Source organism: Melopsittacus undulatus, chromosome 4 (genome assembly GCF_012275295.1).
Source record: "Melopsittacus undulatus isolate bMelUnd1 chromosome 4, bMelUnd1.mat.Z, whole genome shotgun sequence".
Classification (NCBI taxonomy): domain Eukaryota; kingdom Metazoa; phylum Chordata; class Aves; order Psittaciformes; family Psittaculidae; genus Melopsittacus; species Melopsittacus undulatus.
In genome coordinates, this window is record NC_047530.1 from 36114972 (window position 1) to 36131172 (window position 16201).

Sequence of the window (16201 nt, forward strand, 5' to 3'; positions counted from 1 at the left end):
ACTTTTGTGATGTTTCAGCAAATGTTCTACGTAGCATCGACTTTTCTTAAAAAAGCCAAAACCAGTGCATTTAACAGAAAATGAGTCTGTAACAGAGACAAATAAGAGCCCAAATATGGCCTCCGAATGGCTTGAGCAGTGAGATTGACCCTCATGTTGTGTACTGTGTTTACGGCTCTCTAAGGACTAGTTAGAGTATAAGACAGCAATCAAGTTCTCTCATAAAGGCAAATAACAGACATCAGAAAAAATCTGAAAGTAAATGACAAGAGTAGTTGTTACCTAGTTTTGCTATCTAACAATATACACCATAAACATCAGTGACATATTGATAAACAAGATGCAAACAACCATACATTCTGTAGCAACAAGCAGAACAATTCCCAGGTTATGAATTTACAAGGTATCAGGAATTTAGTTAATTTCAGAATTTTAAATATCCAGCACCACAATTCTTCCTTTCGCTGAACTGCTCCTCAGTAACACAGGCCTAATGTCTACAGCCAGGTTATGCAATGCTTTAGGGGTCATAATATTTTAAAAATCTGTTCTGCTTAGAAAATACCAATGCAGCAAACAACTGCACTACATGAATCATATTCTGTCCCCATTCTTCATAACAACCTAGAAATTCATGTGTAACTTCTGTTCTCTTTGCACAGATAGTAGGGGATACTTTCAAATTTAAATTATTTGGGTTAGCAACAGCAGGAAAGTAGAATTTCAGAAACAAATGAAAACATAACTCTCAGCTTTGAAAAAGAAAAACCAGTTATACAAATAACGTCCTGAATGGGACAAAACATTTAAAACACTAAAAAACTGATTGTATCCAAGGTTCTTAAAATATGCCAGAATAATCCAACTATTAAAAGTGGGCTTTCAAAAACTATACTAATACCCATTAAGTTATTTTATTTAATATATAATGTGTATTTATTTATACAAATTAAAATAAAAAATGAAAATATTTGTGAACTTTGGTAGCAGAGAAGGTTATTGCTCTTCTGTTTAATTACATTAATTCCACATTAAAACACAGCTCCTTCTTGGGGGTTTTCAAATCAGAAGAAAGATTATCAAGTTCTCAATATTCAAAACCAAACTCTAAGAAAGGCAGCTGTTCCAAAAATATTACTAGGGAGCCTTTGTTGGAACTGTTCATATAGGATAAGCTCTGAGTTTTCTTGATTTTCTTTTTTTTTTAAGGAATTTTGAAACCAGAAGGCTAGGGGAGTGCTGTCAGCAGTCACCAAGATCTCACTCTTTTGGAGAATATTCTGGGGATATACACAGTTCTTTATCAGAAAGAGATGTGTTATCAATCACCTCATCTTAAGAACCACAAAGTCTCTGAAGAAACACTTTTGGGGCTGTCTGATTTTCAAAAGCCTGTACTTAGAACTTCCACATGCACTGTTTTTCTTGTTGATTTCTTCACAACAGATGAGGTTGTGTTCCCTTTGCCATGCTGACTGCCTGAGTTGAAAAGCCTTTAACCACTGTTCAAGTTATCATCCATTAGATACGTACAGAGAAGCTAAAATTTTTAGCATCATGAGACTGTCATAGAATCTTACACCTAAATATCTTCTAGTGGAGCTGAGATTAGAAATACATTGAACAAAACATTCTAACAAGTTATTTCAGGTTTTCTCTAACACCACAATTTGAGATCTTCTGGGAAACAGCCATGGGAAGTAGAAGGCAGTACATTCTAAGCAGTATATTGTCTTTAATGAGTACTAAAACATTTGTTTGAAATTCAGAATTATTGTTTATAAGTGATAGAAGCCATAAATTCTAGATAGTTAATCATCAGTACCATAGAAGACCAACATAGGTGTCAGATCTGAACTTCCGACTAATATAAAGAATACTATTCTATTTATGCTGTTTTGTAGTTAAAAACTCATAAAAGAAAAATCCCTGAAAATGCTGTATTAGTTGTAAAAATAGATATGGGTCTGGAAGTTCAAACAGTTTCTAGGAATGCCAAGGCTTCATTGGCGTGACTGTTGCTTCTTTGTGGATCTACACTTGGTCACCACCAGCAAGAAACAAAAGCCTTAACTTATTCAAATTCAAGTCTCAGTATCTGCAGCTTTTCAAAATGCTAAGTGAAGAGAAGCTGACACCTCTTTACTCAGCAGCATCTTTATCCCAGTATCAAAAAAAGAAACAGATGGTCCAGACTTAAGGTTTCCTCCTCCTCTTCACATAGTCTACCAAACTGAAAGTTTTCTGAGCTAAGTTTTGAAGAAAACTCAGTTTTGAACACTGAAGACATTCACAGCCCAACCTGATTACATTCTTCACAGGGAATATTTCTTTTTTTCCCAGCAACAAGCAAATAAAGAATTCTCTGTGCATACAAAAGGTTAAGACCACATAATCTACAGCCCTTTTGCTCCAAAGTGTGACTCTTGTCCAGGCTAAGCATCCCTGACAGACAGCTGCCAAGCAGCATGTTCAGCACTGCCAGACAGCAATCACCTTACACTAACTTTTCATTTAATCCCTTGTGCCAGGTAGCAGAAGGATAGAAAGGGCAGTAGAAGACATTTAGTGAGCCAGATGCAATCTGAAATTTGAGCAAAGAAGCCATGCACCATCATGGATACCAGCAGCTGGAACATAAACAGTGCCTTTGATAAAGCTCTCTCATTTTGAAATTCCTTTTATTAAAGCTTGTTGTCTCAGGGCCAGTTTTCAGTAGACTTGGATCAGTCAGGCTGCCTTGGCCTCTCCCCACCTGGTTTGCTGTGGACAGTAATTGGATGAGAAATCTTAGTAAAAGTTCAGTGAGTGCAACAGGACAGTGCCTGGAAACTGCAGTATCTTTAAGCACTCCCGAGCTTTCCCCCTCCCCCCCCCTTTTTTTTTAAGGAGGATATCCATCTTTCAACTATTGTTACAGAATGAAAAAATAGAAATAAATGCTCACAATAAAGGATGCAACATTGCAGAGCCTACCTTTAACAGTGCACTTAAAAATCTTCGTAATTAGCACTGGCTCTGGACAATCCAATAACCATGTTTCCTGAGTCACCAAAATGCTTTCTTGCTCATTATCACCCATGTCCACTTACCCAGAGCGTTTTGATCAAACTGCTCACTGGCTGACAGTATATAGTGTTAGGTGAAGACTGAGAAAGTACTGCTAACTACAAATGTCACCCATTACTGTAATTCACACAATTCCCAAAACAAAAAACTGGTGTTCCACTGTGGAGTTGTGGCTGCCCCATCTTCACACTACATAATACACATACACTTCAAAAACCTGTGAGCTAATGAAGAGGATCACCATATGCACAGGGACAGGGAAGTGCACAGGGAAGCTGAAATACTCACTTTTTTTTAACACTCCCTTCTCCCCTTCTTTAAAGAGATTTTTCTTAAACATTGAAGCCCTGCATGGCTCAAAGAGCTGTTGCTTGATACCTGCAGCCCAGAGAAGCCCAGGACAATAACAAGCTGTCGCGGAGCCAAAAGCATACAATTCACAAACTCTTGTGTCAGTTGCAAAACTTCCTTATCTGAAAAGTGGGGAAAATTAGGTGACAAAGCAGATCTTCAGAGGAACAGCTGACTAACACTTTCAGGGATAGAAAAGAGGTTTGTGCTTTTGGCAGGAAATTCCCATTATATCACAGGATAAAACACCAAAGAGTGGCATGCTTATCGTGAGCAAGCCAAGCTAAAGCATGACTTCAGGCTGGGCAGAAAATGTGAACGTGCATTGGTGTTGGAGAGTTCACTGTACAAAATGGAAGTTAGCCCCAAACCAAAGCCTAGCAGGAAGGAAACCCCTTTTGCTGCCTCCTGCTCTGGCATTTGTACTTGGTCACTGAAACCCTTAACTCATCTGAGCTTGATTCCAGGTCTTTTGGCTGTTGACTTCAAAGAGCTGCCCAGAGACTACCCCACATGAGGGGTGCCTTCTGGAAAGGCTTTCCACATAGATCTCAGATCACACTGTGCTCCCAACATGTGACAGGTTTACTAAAACAGCAAAATAATCCTAATTCAACTTCTCTTTCTCAGCTGTACAGCACCAATATCTTCAAGACAGCTGTTTAAAACCTTTGCTTTCACAGGTAGCCAAACTTCCTTTCTAACACTACCCTGTAGATACATTTCTTGAAGTGAAAAGGTAGAGAACAGACCTGGAAATCTCCAAAATATGAGTTCAGCTTCAGGACAGCACTGGAGAGCATAAGGCAAATGAAGGAAAAGTTGTTAAACTGTTCTGTGCTTCATAATCCTTGCTTACAAAGGGGATTTCCATTTTTACAAAGCAGCATGCTGTTGTGTGTCTGGTAGGGAGGATACACAACATGCAGCTCTGAGATTTCAAAGTGCCTCACTGTGACCCACAGGAATAGCACAGTTCAAAGATGGGACCATTCAATCCCTCTGTTCTTAGGCCAGATGGACCTGCCCTAAGATCAATGCCAGAAAGGACGCTCTTCTGGGAAACTTCCCAATACCCTCTCAGCTGCACAACTGTAATTCCAACAGCTATGGCATGGTAATACAGCTTTCATTTTTACCTCACTACCTGCAAGATCAATCAATGGACAAAACTTGAGGTCTCTGTGTAGGGAAGAGTCAGGGATGGATAAAAATACTGCCAAAAAAAAATTTAGGAAAGGGGAGAAACCAGACATTCGTGGGATTCCCTGACAGCTCTGTGCAGAAGGAAGGGCTGGGCTGGAAAAAACAGGGCCCCAGGTTCCTGCCAAGCTGTCTGAGGCCCGTCCTTTCCAAATAGCTCAAAGAAAGAGCCAAGGCTCCCTGGTAACCCTTTCAGAACTTCTCTAGAGAGAAAGGCTGCTGTGACCAGAGCTGCTCTTAGAGAGCTCCAGACTGCTTGGGTCCCTCATTCCTAGAAGGCTGTAAGCATCAGAGTCTATTTCCCCCATGAGAGTTACTGAAGTAAGATCTAGGGAAACATTAACCCCCTGAAAACCACTCTAGAAAGCAACTATGTTAATGGTGATTGAGAGGTTTAAATAAATGCAGAGGAAATTAAGATCTGGTGGTCGCTTTGTAAATGAAGTATCTGGAACCTATATAGGATATTTCAAAGAGATCTAAGATCAGGGATAGGTGTAGGGAAGTTATGAGTCAAGTCCTGCAAGCCATTAAACTCAACTTGTTCTATACTGAATGAGATACTTATTAGAACAGACACCAGCACGTGACTTCTGTCACAGCCAACAAAATCATCTGGTGACAGCTGAAAGCAGGAAAAAAGGTGAGGAAGGAAGGTAAAAAAGAAATGTATCAGCATGAACTGCCTATACCTGTTGCTCAGGTTTACATTTACTGCAATAATCAAAGAAAAACAACTGTGTATTAATGAAAAACTGAGTGTTTAGCAAGGTCAGAAGCCAGCAAGATACTAGTATATGTAAGTTATGAGTTAGAAAATAAAGATACTACAGTGTTACTTACATAAAACCAGTGTCTTACTCTTACTTGATGTACTTTTTTGTCATTTCTATAAAGACAGCCAGACAATTATTAGAGGGCTGGGAAAATTCCCATTTAGAACTTGAAAAGAATGGGACTGCTTAGCTTAGGAGAGACAAGTTAGAAGGGAGATGATAGAAATGTAGAGAATAAAGAATGCAGAAAATAGATCATCAAGCATTTCTGTTTGCCTTCATGTAATAAGGGTGCAGAGACTTTTGGCAAATTTGAGAAAAAATTAAAAACAAAAACTTATGCATATACTTATAACATATGATCCAGCTGTGGAACCTCACTGCTACAGCTCAATGAGACTACAGTTTTTTCCAGAAAGTAAAACTAGATGATTCACAACAACATCCACTCTAGGCTATTGTACAACAGAAACTATTGTGAGAACTACAAGCCAGCTGTTAGCAGCTGAGGGTAAAAAGCAGAGGAAAAGCAAGCTTCCCCCCACCCCAGAAAGGGAATTTCACTGCTGCCCACCAGAATCTCCACTCTCTGTGCTTCCATTGAAGACGATGGTTGTAGTTGCTCTGAAGCACACGACAGGAGAACTAGGCATACTTGTAGCCCAGTCCTGGATGGCAAATCCTATGTTTATGTTAGGGAAAGGTCAGTTTGTGGAGGCAGCTAAAATGAAAAAATGCAAAACCATTACATAGTATTGACTTGGGGGAAGTTATGAAACCCCTGTCCCTCTCTCCCACCTACCAATATGGGCTACTTGATATGAATAATGGGAAAGATCCTCATATCTTCTCTGAAAGGAAATCATGCAGCCAAAAAGAAAACTGCTCTCTCAAATTTTGAAAGCTATTTGCAAAAGCCATAATTACTTAAGGCCAGCAGGCACAGGTAATGCACACATTGTGACCCCTTGCTTAGCTAAAGCCCACCCAAGGATGCAGCTCCAGCCAAGTCTCCCAGAAGTAGCTGAGCGGAGAGGCCACACTCACACAAGTTCACTGGTACCCACTCTGCCCTGCTGCGAGGCCCCAGCTCTCGCCTCCAGCAAACAGACCAGCACTGGCTCCTATGGTCTCCCTGCATACAGCCCAAACCCCCTTTGCCTCTGGAAAGGGTCCTGTGATTAATCTCACTTATTACCTCGGAAAAGCAACAGCGCGGCGGCTGCCAGCCAAGTCCGACTCAACAGCGTCTGGGGAGCCGAGGCTGCAGGGCCAGGCCTCAGACTGTCTGGGCAAGTCACGAGCTTTCCGCCTTTCCTCTCCTGGAGGCTCCAGGCAGACAGAGCCAAGGCCTAGCTGTGGGAAGCAGGGATCCTACAGGACTGTGCCAACACATGGTGCTGAGGCTCAGGGTGATTTCCGAGCAGGATGGAGAGTAATTGGACCTGCCATCACAAGTTTCTTCAGTGTGACCAAAATATATATGTATAGAAAAATAAAATAAAATACAAAGGCAAGCCATGTATTTCTGAAGTTTAAGTCAGCAAATTCACTTCCAGAGTTAACAAGTTGTCACCAGTGACCCTGGGAGATGTGTAAAAAAAGGTTGCCAGGGAAGGGCAAGGGAAGGCTGCTACAGACACAAATACGCACTGAGAGAGGAAGAATATGCACAAATGAGACACAGGATGAGTTGTAAGAATGCACAGTTGCCCAGGTAGTATTTCTATTTTTTGCCTGTCCTCAAACCTTCTCTGAGTAGAAGGTACTAATAGACCAAACCCCAGATTCAGGGCTGTCAGAAATGCTGCTTCTCAAGGACCAGAGGCAGAATCATCAGAGCTGCTAAGGAGATGGAAACAGGAGATCAGTCAGGGAAAAATCACTGTACCTACCCTCAATTACTCCTCCACTTCAAATAAAGAAATTTACCATAATGCCTAAATTAATTCAACAGCTAAAGAGAAAAGGACAACAGTATGAGAGGCAAGAAACAGACACATGGCTATGCTGGCACAGGGCTGGACTCAGTGCTGTAGGTCTGCTGCTGCTCTGGCACTTTTATGCTGCTTAGCTAAGGAGGTGTTAAGGTCAATGCAATTTGCTCAAACCAAACTGAAGGCCTATTGTACAGCCCCCAATGCCTGTTGCCTTCTCCATTCATTTCATTTAGCAGCATCAGTGCAGTAGTCACCGAGTTAGCATACACCTAGACACTGCACAAATAGCCTCTTACCACTTGGCAACTGCTGCACAGGACAGCAGCTGGGCAGCTTCTACCTTGCAAGAGACTGCAGGGAGCTTGAAACAAATTATTTGGAAGAGAATAAAGTCACTATCAACCCTTAAGATGCAGAACTACAAGGCAACACATATGTAATTATGAGAAATAGATTTATACTTATTAAAACTTGGCATTAGCTGCAAAGATCCCTGGAACTTCTTACTTCTAGCTGCAAGCTCATATGTAGCTAGCTCTTTCCCAGAGCCCCTACTTTAACATCCATGCTGCTTCTGCAATAATAAGCCCACCCTAGCCTGACTCCTGAGTCTTGAAAAAAATGACTGTCCCATCAGCTGCTCACCTTTCTATCACTCTGAGAATCACCTCGCATATTAGCACATCTCTTGGCTATTCTAGCATCACTCTTCTAATAGCTCTAATAAAGCTCTTCAGATCCTGTCTAGTCAGGGTCCAAGCCTAATTTCTTATTTTACATCCCACACCTCCAAAATTTAAAATATAAATTGGACAAACAATGTAGCCACTTTCACTTTCCCTTTATATCAGTAAATCACAATTACCCTGTGATATTTGTCTGGGGTCTTTCTGGCAAAACTCAGTTTCAGTGGAAACAGAGAAGCTGCTTACACCAGCACAGAACAAAGTTTCAAAAGAGATCAGAGACCCTTCCATATCCTCACAAGTCCAAAGGATATATACTTAGCAATATTAGAGCAGAACATCTGAATCCTAGAACACACGGTACATGTACCCCTAACAGTAAATGAAACTGGCATGAAGCAGTGACACAGCAGTTGCAGATTCCAGTGGCAGAAGCTCTCAGGAATGTCTTCTGTCCCCACCACTAGGGTTTATGCAACTATTTGCCAACAGGTACTCAAAAGTTAATTTAGGTTCCAAATCAACAAGCTGCATTCTCAAACACCCAAGTTTTTTACCTTTATTTTGCAACTGATAATGCTTTAAAGAGAATGTTCTTCGAAGAGCAGTTCCTGTAAGGTCTTGGTTTCAGTGATGAAAAATTAGTTGCACTGAATAATGAGGAATCACTTCCGTATTTGTTGTCCTTACATTACATTAGTAAAATAGATAAAAATTATATATGGGATTTTACATATGTCTATTACAAAACATATATATATACACTTACATACAGCAGAATGTGAAAGGGTGACAATCCTGCCTGATGGATAGAGTGAGAAGTTGAGATTGAACTGAAATAGGGCACTGAGATAGGACTAGTGTTAAAGTAGGAGAGAGCAGATACAGGATAGCCTCAAAGAGCTACAGAGGGCAACAAAGACAGGGCTGCAGCAAACACAGCAGAGCCTGACAGCCATGTTATGGAAGTCAGAAGTAAGCCCAGATACTACTCGGAATACCTCACCTCCTGTGTAGTTCTGCCCGCTTCTGTGTCTGGGGCACAGTGAAAGCCTAAGCCATCACTGGAGTGGGAATAGCACCAATACTTATAGAAAGCAACAAAAATCTCAAAAGGCACTGCAGTGCAGATTTATAAAATAACATCTTAACATATCCAGAACTGTTCTCTATCTCTATCTTGCAAACTCAAGATCTCCTTTGCCTTTTGGCAAGCAAGACTACTGATTTAGCACCTCATACAGCCAAAAAAATTCGACAAAGAAAGAGATACTTTGAGAAGCATTTAGGTAAGGCAGTTCTGGGAGGCTGAGAATTAGAAAGGAGGAAGAAAATTTGTCAGTAAGACTATGCTGAATCCTACAGATTGCAAGCATCAAAACAAAATTTTCAAAGAAATCTCAACAGCAGTAAAATGGCTTGGTTTTATCACAGAGCCATACAAAAACTCTAAGGACTGTGTTTCAAAGGCAGATGTCTGAACTGGAGCCAAGTGCAAGCCAGATAAGAGACCCATTTACAAAACATTTCCATCCTTGCTGAATTCTACAACTGGTAGACCAGAACCTTAATGGAACAAAACAGGAAGCTTTGTTCTTCAAACAGCCACCCAGCACTGAGCACAGGCTGACACCCATTAGATGACCCTCTATGAACCGCTTGCTCCAGTGTGACAGATCAAGTAGCAAAAAAGGCATTCAGAATAGAAGATAGCCAACTCCATATATCGTGACCTTGGCATTCCTTTTGGAATTCTCCCATTAAATGAAAGTTCACAGCCCAAATAATTAAACACTGAAAAGAATCCTTTTTTTTTTTTCTTTTATTCCCAGGTTTACAGAAAGCTTTTACCTCCTGGTATTCTTGCCATTTAATACAAGCACCCACAAAGATAATGTAATTCACTAAAGTCTTAAGGCGTCTTTCCATCTCTTGTTCTGAGGATTAGGACAGAACAACAGATGTACTGAAAAACTATATGGTTCATAAAAGATTTGAAGATGGGATCTTGTACCAGTTGTGACAATTCTAAAGTACTTTTTGATTACTGTACAAAATAAAAGAGAATTTCTAAAGGCATTAAACTACGCATACAATGCTAGATGAGGTACAGCCCTCGAAGTCATTCAGAGTGGAGTTCTGGGCATTAAATGATGGGTTCTTAAACCTACAGGAAACATAACTGAAATGGTTTCAGAGCAACATGGTAATTACAGTGATTCCTGTAGAGCTCTGCAACAGAAGATTTTGAGCATGCGTCATCCTTTTCCAGCTATGTGTGTGAGTCCATGCAGAGGTGTGAGCAGAGCTGAGAAAGGAACGGAAGCTCTAGGACAGCCTGCACTCTGCTGCTCTCTCAAGCTATGTAGCAAGGGAAGGTAGTTTACACCTGTTGGATAGGTTCTTTATTTGGATTAGATAATAGCTTGCCTGGCTGAGCTCCAGGAACAGAATCACCACCACCTCTCTCAATAACTCTAAGCCCCAGAGGCAAACATAATACTGGAACAGAACAGGCAAGGAATTCATTTCGCATTCCTCTTCCTTAGGCAGGGTGAAAAGCAGTGACTGATGAAATAAGTATAATTTTACTTCAGCTTGCCAGGTCCCATTCCAATCCTTCTATTGAAGGACCCATTTGGGAAAGGATGACCACTCAGGCCACATGCCTCCTTCTGCACTGTGTCTTACTCTCCCACCTCCCTCTGTTTTCTGGTAGTATTCAAGCAGCAGTGACATGAATCAGTATTTTCATGTATACAGTGCTTTCCAGTCCTAAACTCATGTGCTGGAGAAGCTCTGCCTCCTTATTCTAATTTAAAAGACAAAAATGAAGGCCTAGGCAAAAGAATAACAATATTTACTGAAGTGGCAAGGAAAGAACTCAAACCTCCAGCAGTTCTGGGCCGGTATTCAGCACAGCTCACCCCGCTCCTAGCTTCCAAGATCCAGAATCCTTGGGGCAAACCTTGCCGCTCTTTCAATCCCAGCAAGAATAGTTTTAATGCAGAATCACAGCCTTTGCCCTGAGTCCCATGATATTGACAATAAATATAAATTCCAATATCCAAAATTAATAAAGACCATAATGAAGCCATCTGAAAAAGAAACTATAATATAAACACTGAAAGATACTGCTCTATCTTTGAACAATCTAAACTTCACATTCAAGAAAGAAGCATAAGATGCAGCCTTACTGGAGATTTTTCACAGTATCAGGTATAAGTTTGCATTCTGCATGTATGTCTCAACAACAGCAAACCTGATGAGAAACAGACATTTCCCTTTCATTATAGATGTTCATCCATCTCCTTATTTCACCATGAACCCAAGAGCTCTGGGAACATAGCTCTATTTTTGTAGGCCTAGTTTCTAGCATAGTCCTAAGAAGATAGGCCCTTACACAGAATCATAGAAGCATTTAGGTTAGAAAAGACCTTCAAGATCATGTATTTTAAATAACTCCAGCTATGCTAACTCAACAATTTCCCTGGGCAACCTGTTCCAATGCTTGACAACACTTTCTTGTGAAGAAAGTTTTTCTAATATCCAATCTAAACCTCTCCTCAAGCAACTTGAGGCCATCTCCTCTTGTCTTATTGCTTGTCTCTTGGGAAAGAAGAGACTGCTACCCCTTCACTACAACGTCCTTTCAGGTAGTTGCTGAGAGCAATAAGGTCCCCCCTGAGCCTTCTCTTCTCCAGACTAAATAACCTCAGTTCCCTCAGCCATTCCTCATCAGACTCATGCTCCAGGCCCTTCCACCAGCTTTGTTACCCTTTGGACATGCTCCAGCACCTGAGCAAGAAGCCACATACAAATTACAAGTGAGCTCCTGAGTGCATTGCATTCTTCTTCAAAGAGCTGGAGCAGGAGTTTTAACTTACCTGACAGTTGAAGAGACAGGCCTTTTGTCAGCTATATGGGCGTCTGACTGCACAGCCAACAATGACCCTCTTTTGTTGAGTGATGACCGGTAGCTCTGTGGGGTGGCTGCATTCCCCTTGCTTATAGTTCCACTTGCCAAGTTCAGGTTTGTTAACTAAAGGGGGTGGGAGGAGGAGAAAAAAAAAAACCAAACATCAGAAACAATTGAAAGCCAAGAAAAGAGCAAAAGGTGTCACTAAGTAAACTGAATAGACTATGTACTAAGAGGAATAAGACTCCTAGGGAAAGCAAACATTCAGATGCAGAACTGTGCCAGTTTCACAAAGCAGTGGGAGAGATGACACCAACCTCCACCATGTTTGAGATGAGTTCAAGTACCAGCATTAAAAGTACAACCCTTCCATTCATACAAGAACAAAGGAGGAAAGACAAAGATGGATTGAAAATCCCAGAGTAAGAAAGCAACATCACATTCCTGTCATGTGAAAACTTAACTCTACATGCACTAATCAAAACTTAGAAACTCACATTACACTGAGCAGAGACCAGTGTGCCCAGTCAACATGAGCCGTTTCACTTGGCCTCTCTCTACCCCTCTCTATGCATCCATACAGGCACAATCCAACAGCATATGTACCTTGTATATATAATTCAAAACCAAACTCTACCACAAATGAAAGAAACTTCTCACACAACCACTTCCAATCTGTTTATACAAGTAAATATGCTACCTAATGATAGGCTAAAATTGTGTTGTGTGTTTGTTATACCAAGCTCTAAAGAAATTACCTATGTGGATTTCAGCATACAAAGTGTATTCCATTTTTTGTCTCTAAGCATTCTTCTTTCACTAGTTATCTTATTGACAGATCAAACTCTGCAAACAGACACTATCTGTTGGTTTATTGAAGAGAGCCTAAAAAACATAATGAAGTGGTATCTACTACAGCAAGATAAGTATTAGTTTACATTTGGGAAAAGAAAAAAAAATATGAAGCTTACAAGACTCTACAAAGGTTGCAAAGCAGGGATTCTCAGTCAGGCATTGCAAGAATTAAGTTTATTACTACCTTAAATTACATGATCACATGTTGCTTTTTAGGAGCACAGAACAGAGCTGGGTCTGCACCAAGACTAAGGCCATATGGGAAGCAAAACTTATCTGTATGCCCCCTGCTTGCTTCTGTGGCAACTGGAAGGCATATAGCCAGAGAGACATAGGATACAGGAAGAAGAGTCTAACACCTAATCCTGCATCTGCTCCAGATCTCAAAGGTGATGCTTAAGCCACTTAAGTAAAGACTTAAGCATAGCTCATGAATTCCCAGCTTTGAGACCTTAACAATGTTCTTTTACCAGAATTTGTGTGCCATACTCAAGTGCATACCAGCTTCATTGCAATACACTGAACTCATACCTACAATAGACTTGTGAAGGACTGCAGACTTCATATCCTCTGACTGAACTCTGGCATGAACTACTATTGCAACTGGCAACACAGTAGATTCCCACTTCTCCTGTGGTTTAGTACTATGAGGCATCTAAGCATTTTGTAAATTCAGAAATCTTGATTCCTACTTCAAGTTATGGACAGGATTAAATTATAGCAGTTATTCAGTGGGCTTCAGTTCTCTGCTCCAAAAGCAACCTTTTTTGTCTCATCCCTTCTGAGCCTTATCATTTCCTGTTCCTACTCCTTGTCTGTGTCTCATTATTCTCAGTCAGTCACAGCTTCCACGTTTCAGGTGTCATTCTCCATATTCTGCTCAGTTGCATTCCTACAGACTTCAAGCACTGGCTTCCCCACTACTTCTGGCCCCTGAGCCACACCACTTCAAGCCCGGAACTCTCCATGGGAGTAGTGAGTTGATCTGTCTTCCCACACTTTTGTTCTTTGTTCCTCTTCCAGCTGCTCTTACGTCCTAGAAGCAAGCTTAGCCACAGGCAGTGCTACCCATCTTATATGGAAAATTACTAAAGGTGTCATTTTGGTGCCTCAACCTCACCCTTAAATGTTGTTGTCTTCTGTAGAATTTAATTAAAATTTTAAGCATTTCATTGCAAGAACAGAAAGCTTCAAATTAGGTTTAGTTCCAGCTGTGCCAGGCACTATACAAATACCTAAACAATGACAGTTTCTGGCCACAAAGAGTTTATTGTCTGAAAAGAAGCAAGAATGGCAAATGAGACAAACACAAAGGAAATAGGATATATACAATTCTTAGCTTGTCAGCAGCAGTGATCACAACTTCGCTAACACATTCAATGTGTGAAATGAAGATGACTTTATCCATTTTTTTCATCATCTTGATACTAAGAACCATTTAGCCTGATGAATTACCACCTCACCCCGCTCTATTAACGCAATCTGCTTTCCTCTCTAATACTGTATCATTGTTTATTTGAAAACTGTCTTTCTAAGCAAAGCAAGTGAGCAAATAGCTTAGTACAGTAGTAGGGACATTTCACACATTCCACATAGACAGGTGTTTAAACTACAGCAGGATTAAATACAGACAAGGGATTCAGAATGAGGGAGAGAACACCAGTAAGAGCGTAAGGTTTAGCTGCAGCCAGCCCACCCAGATGGGTGTTACTGCTTGCTCCTGTGCCCTGCGTTGAGACGTTTCAGCTGCTATAATTAGCTTGCCAGGATGTTGCCTTGGTGGATTGCTGGGACACCCCCAATACATTTGTGCTCCACAGAGTAGCTTCATTTTCTAGTCACTAGTCTTCCTGTGCACCTGATGAAACCATATTCTTCCCTTTATCCAGGCAAATACTTGGCAGTAAATCAGTTGTTACTTTGGCCTAAATGAAGATAATGGATAGCACTTGAACCAAAAGATATATCAAAATATCCATAAATAAAACGTGGTATTGGGAAACAAAACAAAGCACCTCACCCTACCCCCAAAACCAAGGCAGGTTAGTGTGGCTCAGAGAAAGTGATTATTTGGTGTGCAACTACAAGAATAAAGCTAGTTTTCACAATGATTTGTATCAAGATGGGTTCAAACTCTCCTGCTTGGTAAGATTCCAGTTTTTCACTAGCAGTCAGGGACTTCAGAATATTTTTTCTGGCACTATGACAGGAGACCTGTGTGTGCTGCACTGCACTCTTCAAGCATCCCTATCTTCAAACATCTCTGCTCACATTAAAACATTTTCTGTGGAGTCTGTAAAAGGCAAGATAATACACAGCTAATACGTCTCATAATAGAATGATTCATAAGGTTTTACCACAATTTTTAAACTGTTGGGACAGCTGAAAGGAACATGCTGAGTGAACAACACAATGGGACAGTAAATCCCAAAGAGCTCTCATTGAAAGAGGAGAGCCCACTTTATGTAATTCTAGTTGTTATCTAACATCAAGAACTAGGGGAGGAAAGCACATGTGGGTTGTCACAGCCATATTGATAAACAGAGCCTATTGTTAGAAACCCTAACAGCATATATATGTACTGTTATAATTAGTTCAATACTAATAAGCCAAAAACCAAATTATTGCTTAATGCTATATTACTTTTACTGTTGGGTTTTTTATTATTATTTTTAAGCATTACAAGGTAAGTTTATGACAATACACTTGCCTTCTTGAGAGCAGGCTCACATAAGCCAAACAGAATTTGTCTCTATGGTTTTGCTTTATTCAGAGAAATCTATTTCTCAACAAATTTAAGACTGAAAGCAAGGTCACAACACAGAATGGTATCAGAAAGTGCCAAATATAAGAGTTGAGATTTTTGGTTTTCTTAATCTGATTTATAACTAAAATAGGAAAAATGAAATCTCCAAATACAAAAAGGAAGAAAGAAAACTCCAGGATGGAATTTGGAATTTGTTTCTAATGAATAGCATTCTACAGGCAAAGGTCCATTGTATAGTACCTTTAAGAAATCACAAGAAAGAGTCAAAAGAGGAGCTTAATCTCTTTCACATTTCTGATCTACATTATACTATTCTTTCAACATTTCTCATTATCACATTCAATAATCTTTTTTTTCTATAATATTTTTATTTTGAACTTGTGTAATATTTCAAATAAGCTAAAGCAGAAAATGTCAACAACGGCCAAAAAATTAAAAAGTATATACATACACATATATATGTGCTGCAGATCAGACTCACCAAATTCAGTAAAAGCCTCTAAAAAAGGCTCCTAAAAGCCTAAGTGTTTCTCTTGCTGGTTTCCAGGAGTCAACCAGGGTGAACAAGGACACATCATCTCTAGAAGTTGTCCTCTTTGACACAGAGTGGAACAGTGACAAATTTTCATTACCAA

General features: G+C 40.3%; 1 protein-coding gene across 6 annotated transcripts in view; it reads right to left on the reverse strand.

Moving 5' to 3' along the window:
- Nucleotides 1–16201, reverse strand: part of TTLL5 (tubulin tyrosine ligase like 5) — a 138441-nt gene that overhangs the window by 47645 nt on the left and 74595 nt on the right. For 5 of the 6 annotated variants that reach the window (XR_004080548.2, XR_004080547.2, XM_031048734.2 and 2 more), the window contains one exon: nt 11913–12067. Coding sequence is in view for 4 of the 6 variants with exons in the window: in XM_031048734.2 (XP_030904594.1) it covers nt 11913–12067 (155 nt within the window). In the remaining 2 variants the exon portion in view is untranslated. Of the gene's footprint in view, nt 1–11092; nt 11136–11912; nt 12068–16201 lie in introns of those variants that run through there. The other variant, XM_031048736.2, reaches the window with a different exon arrangement.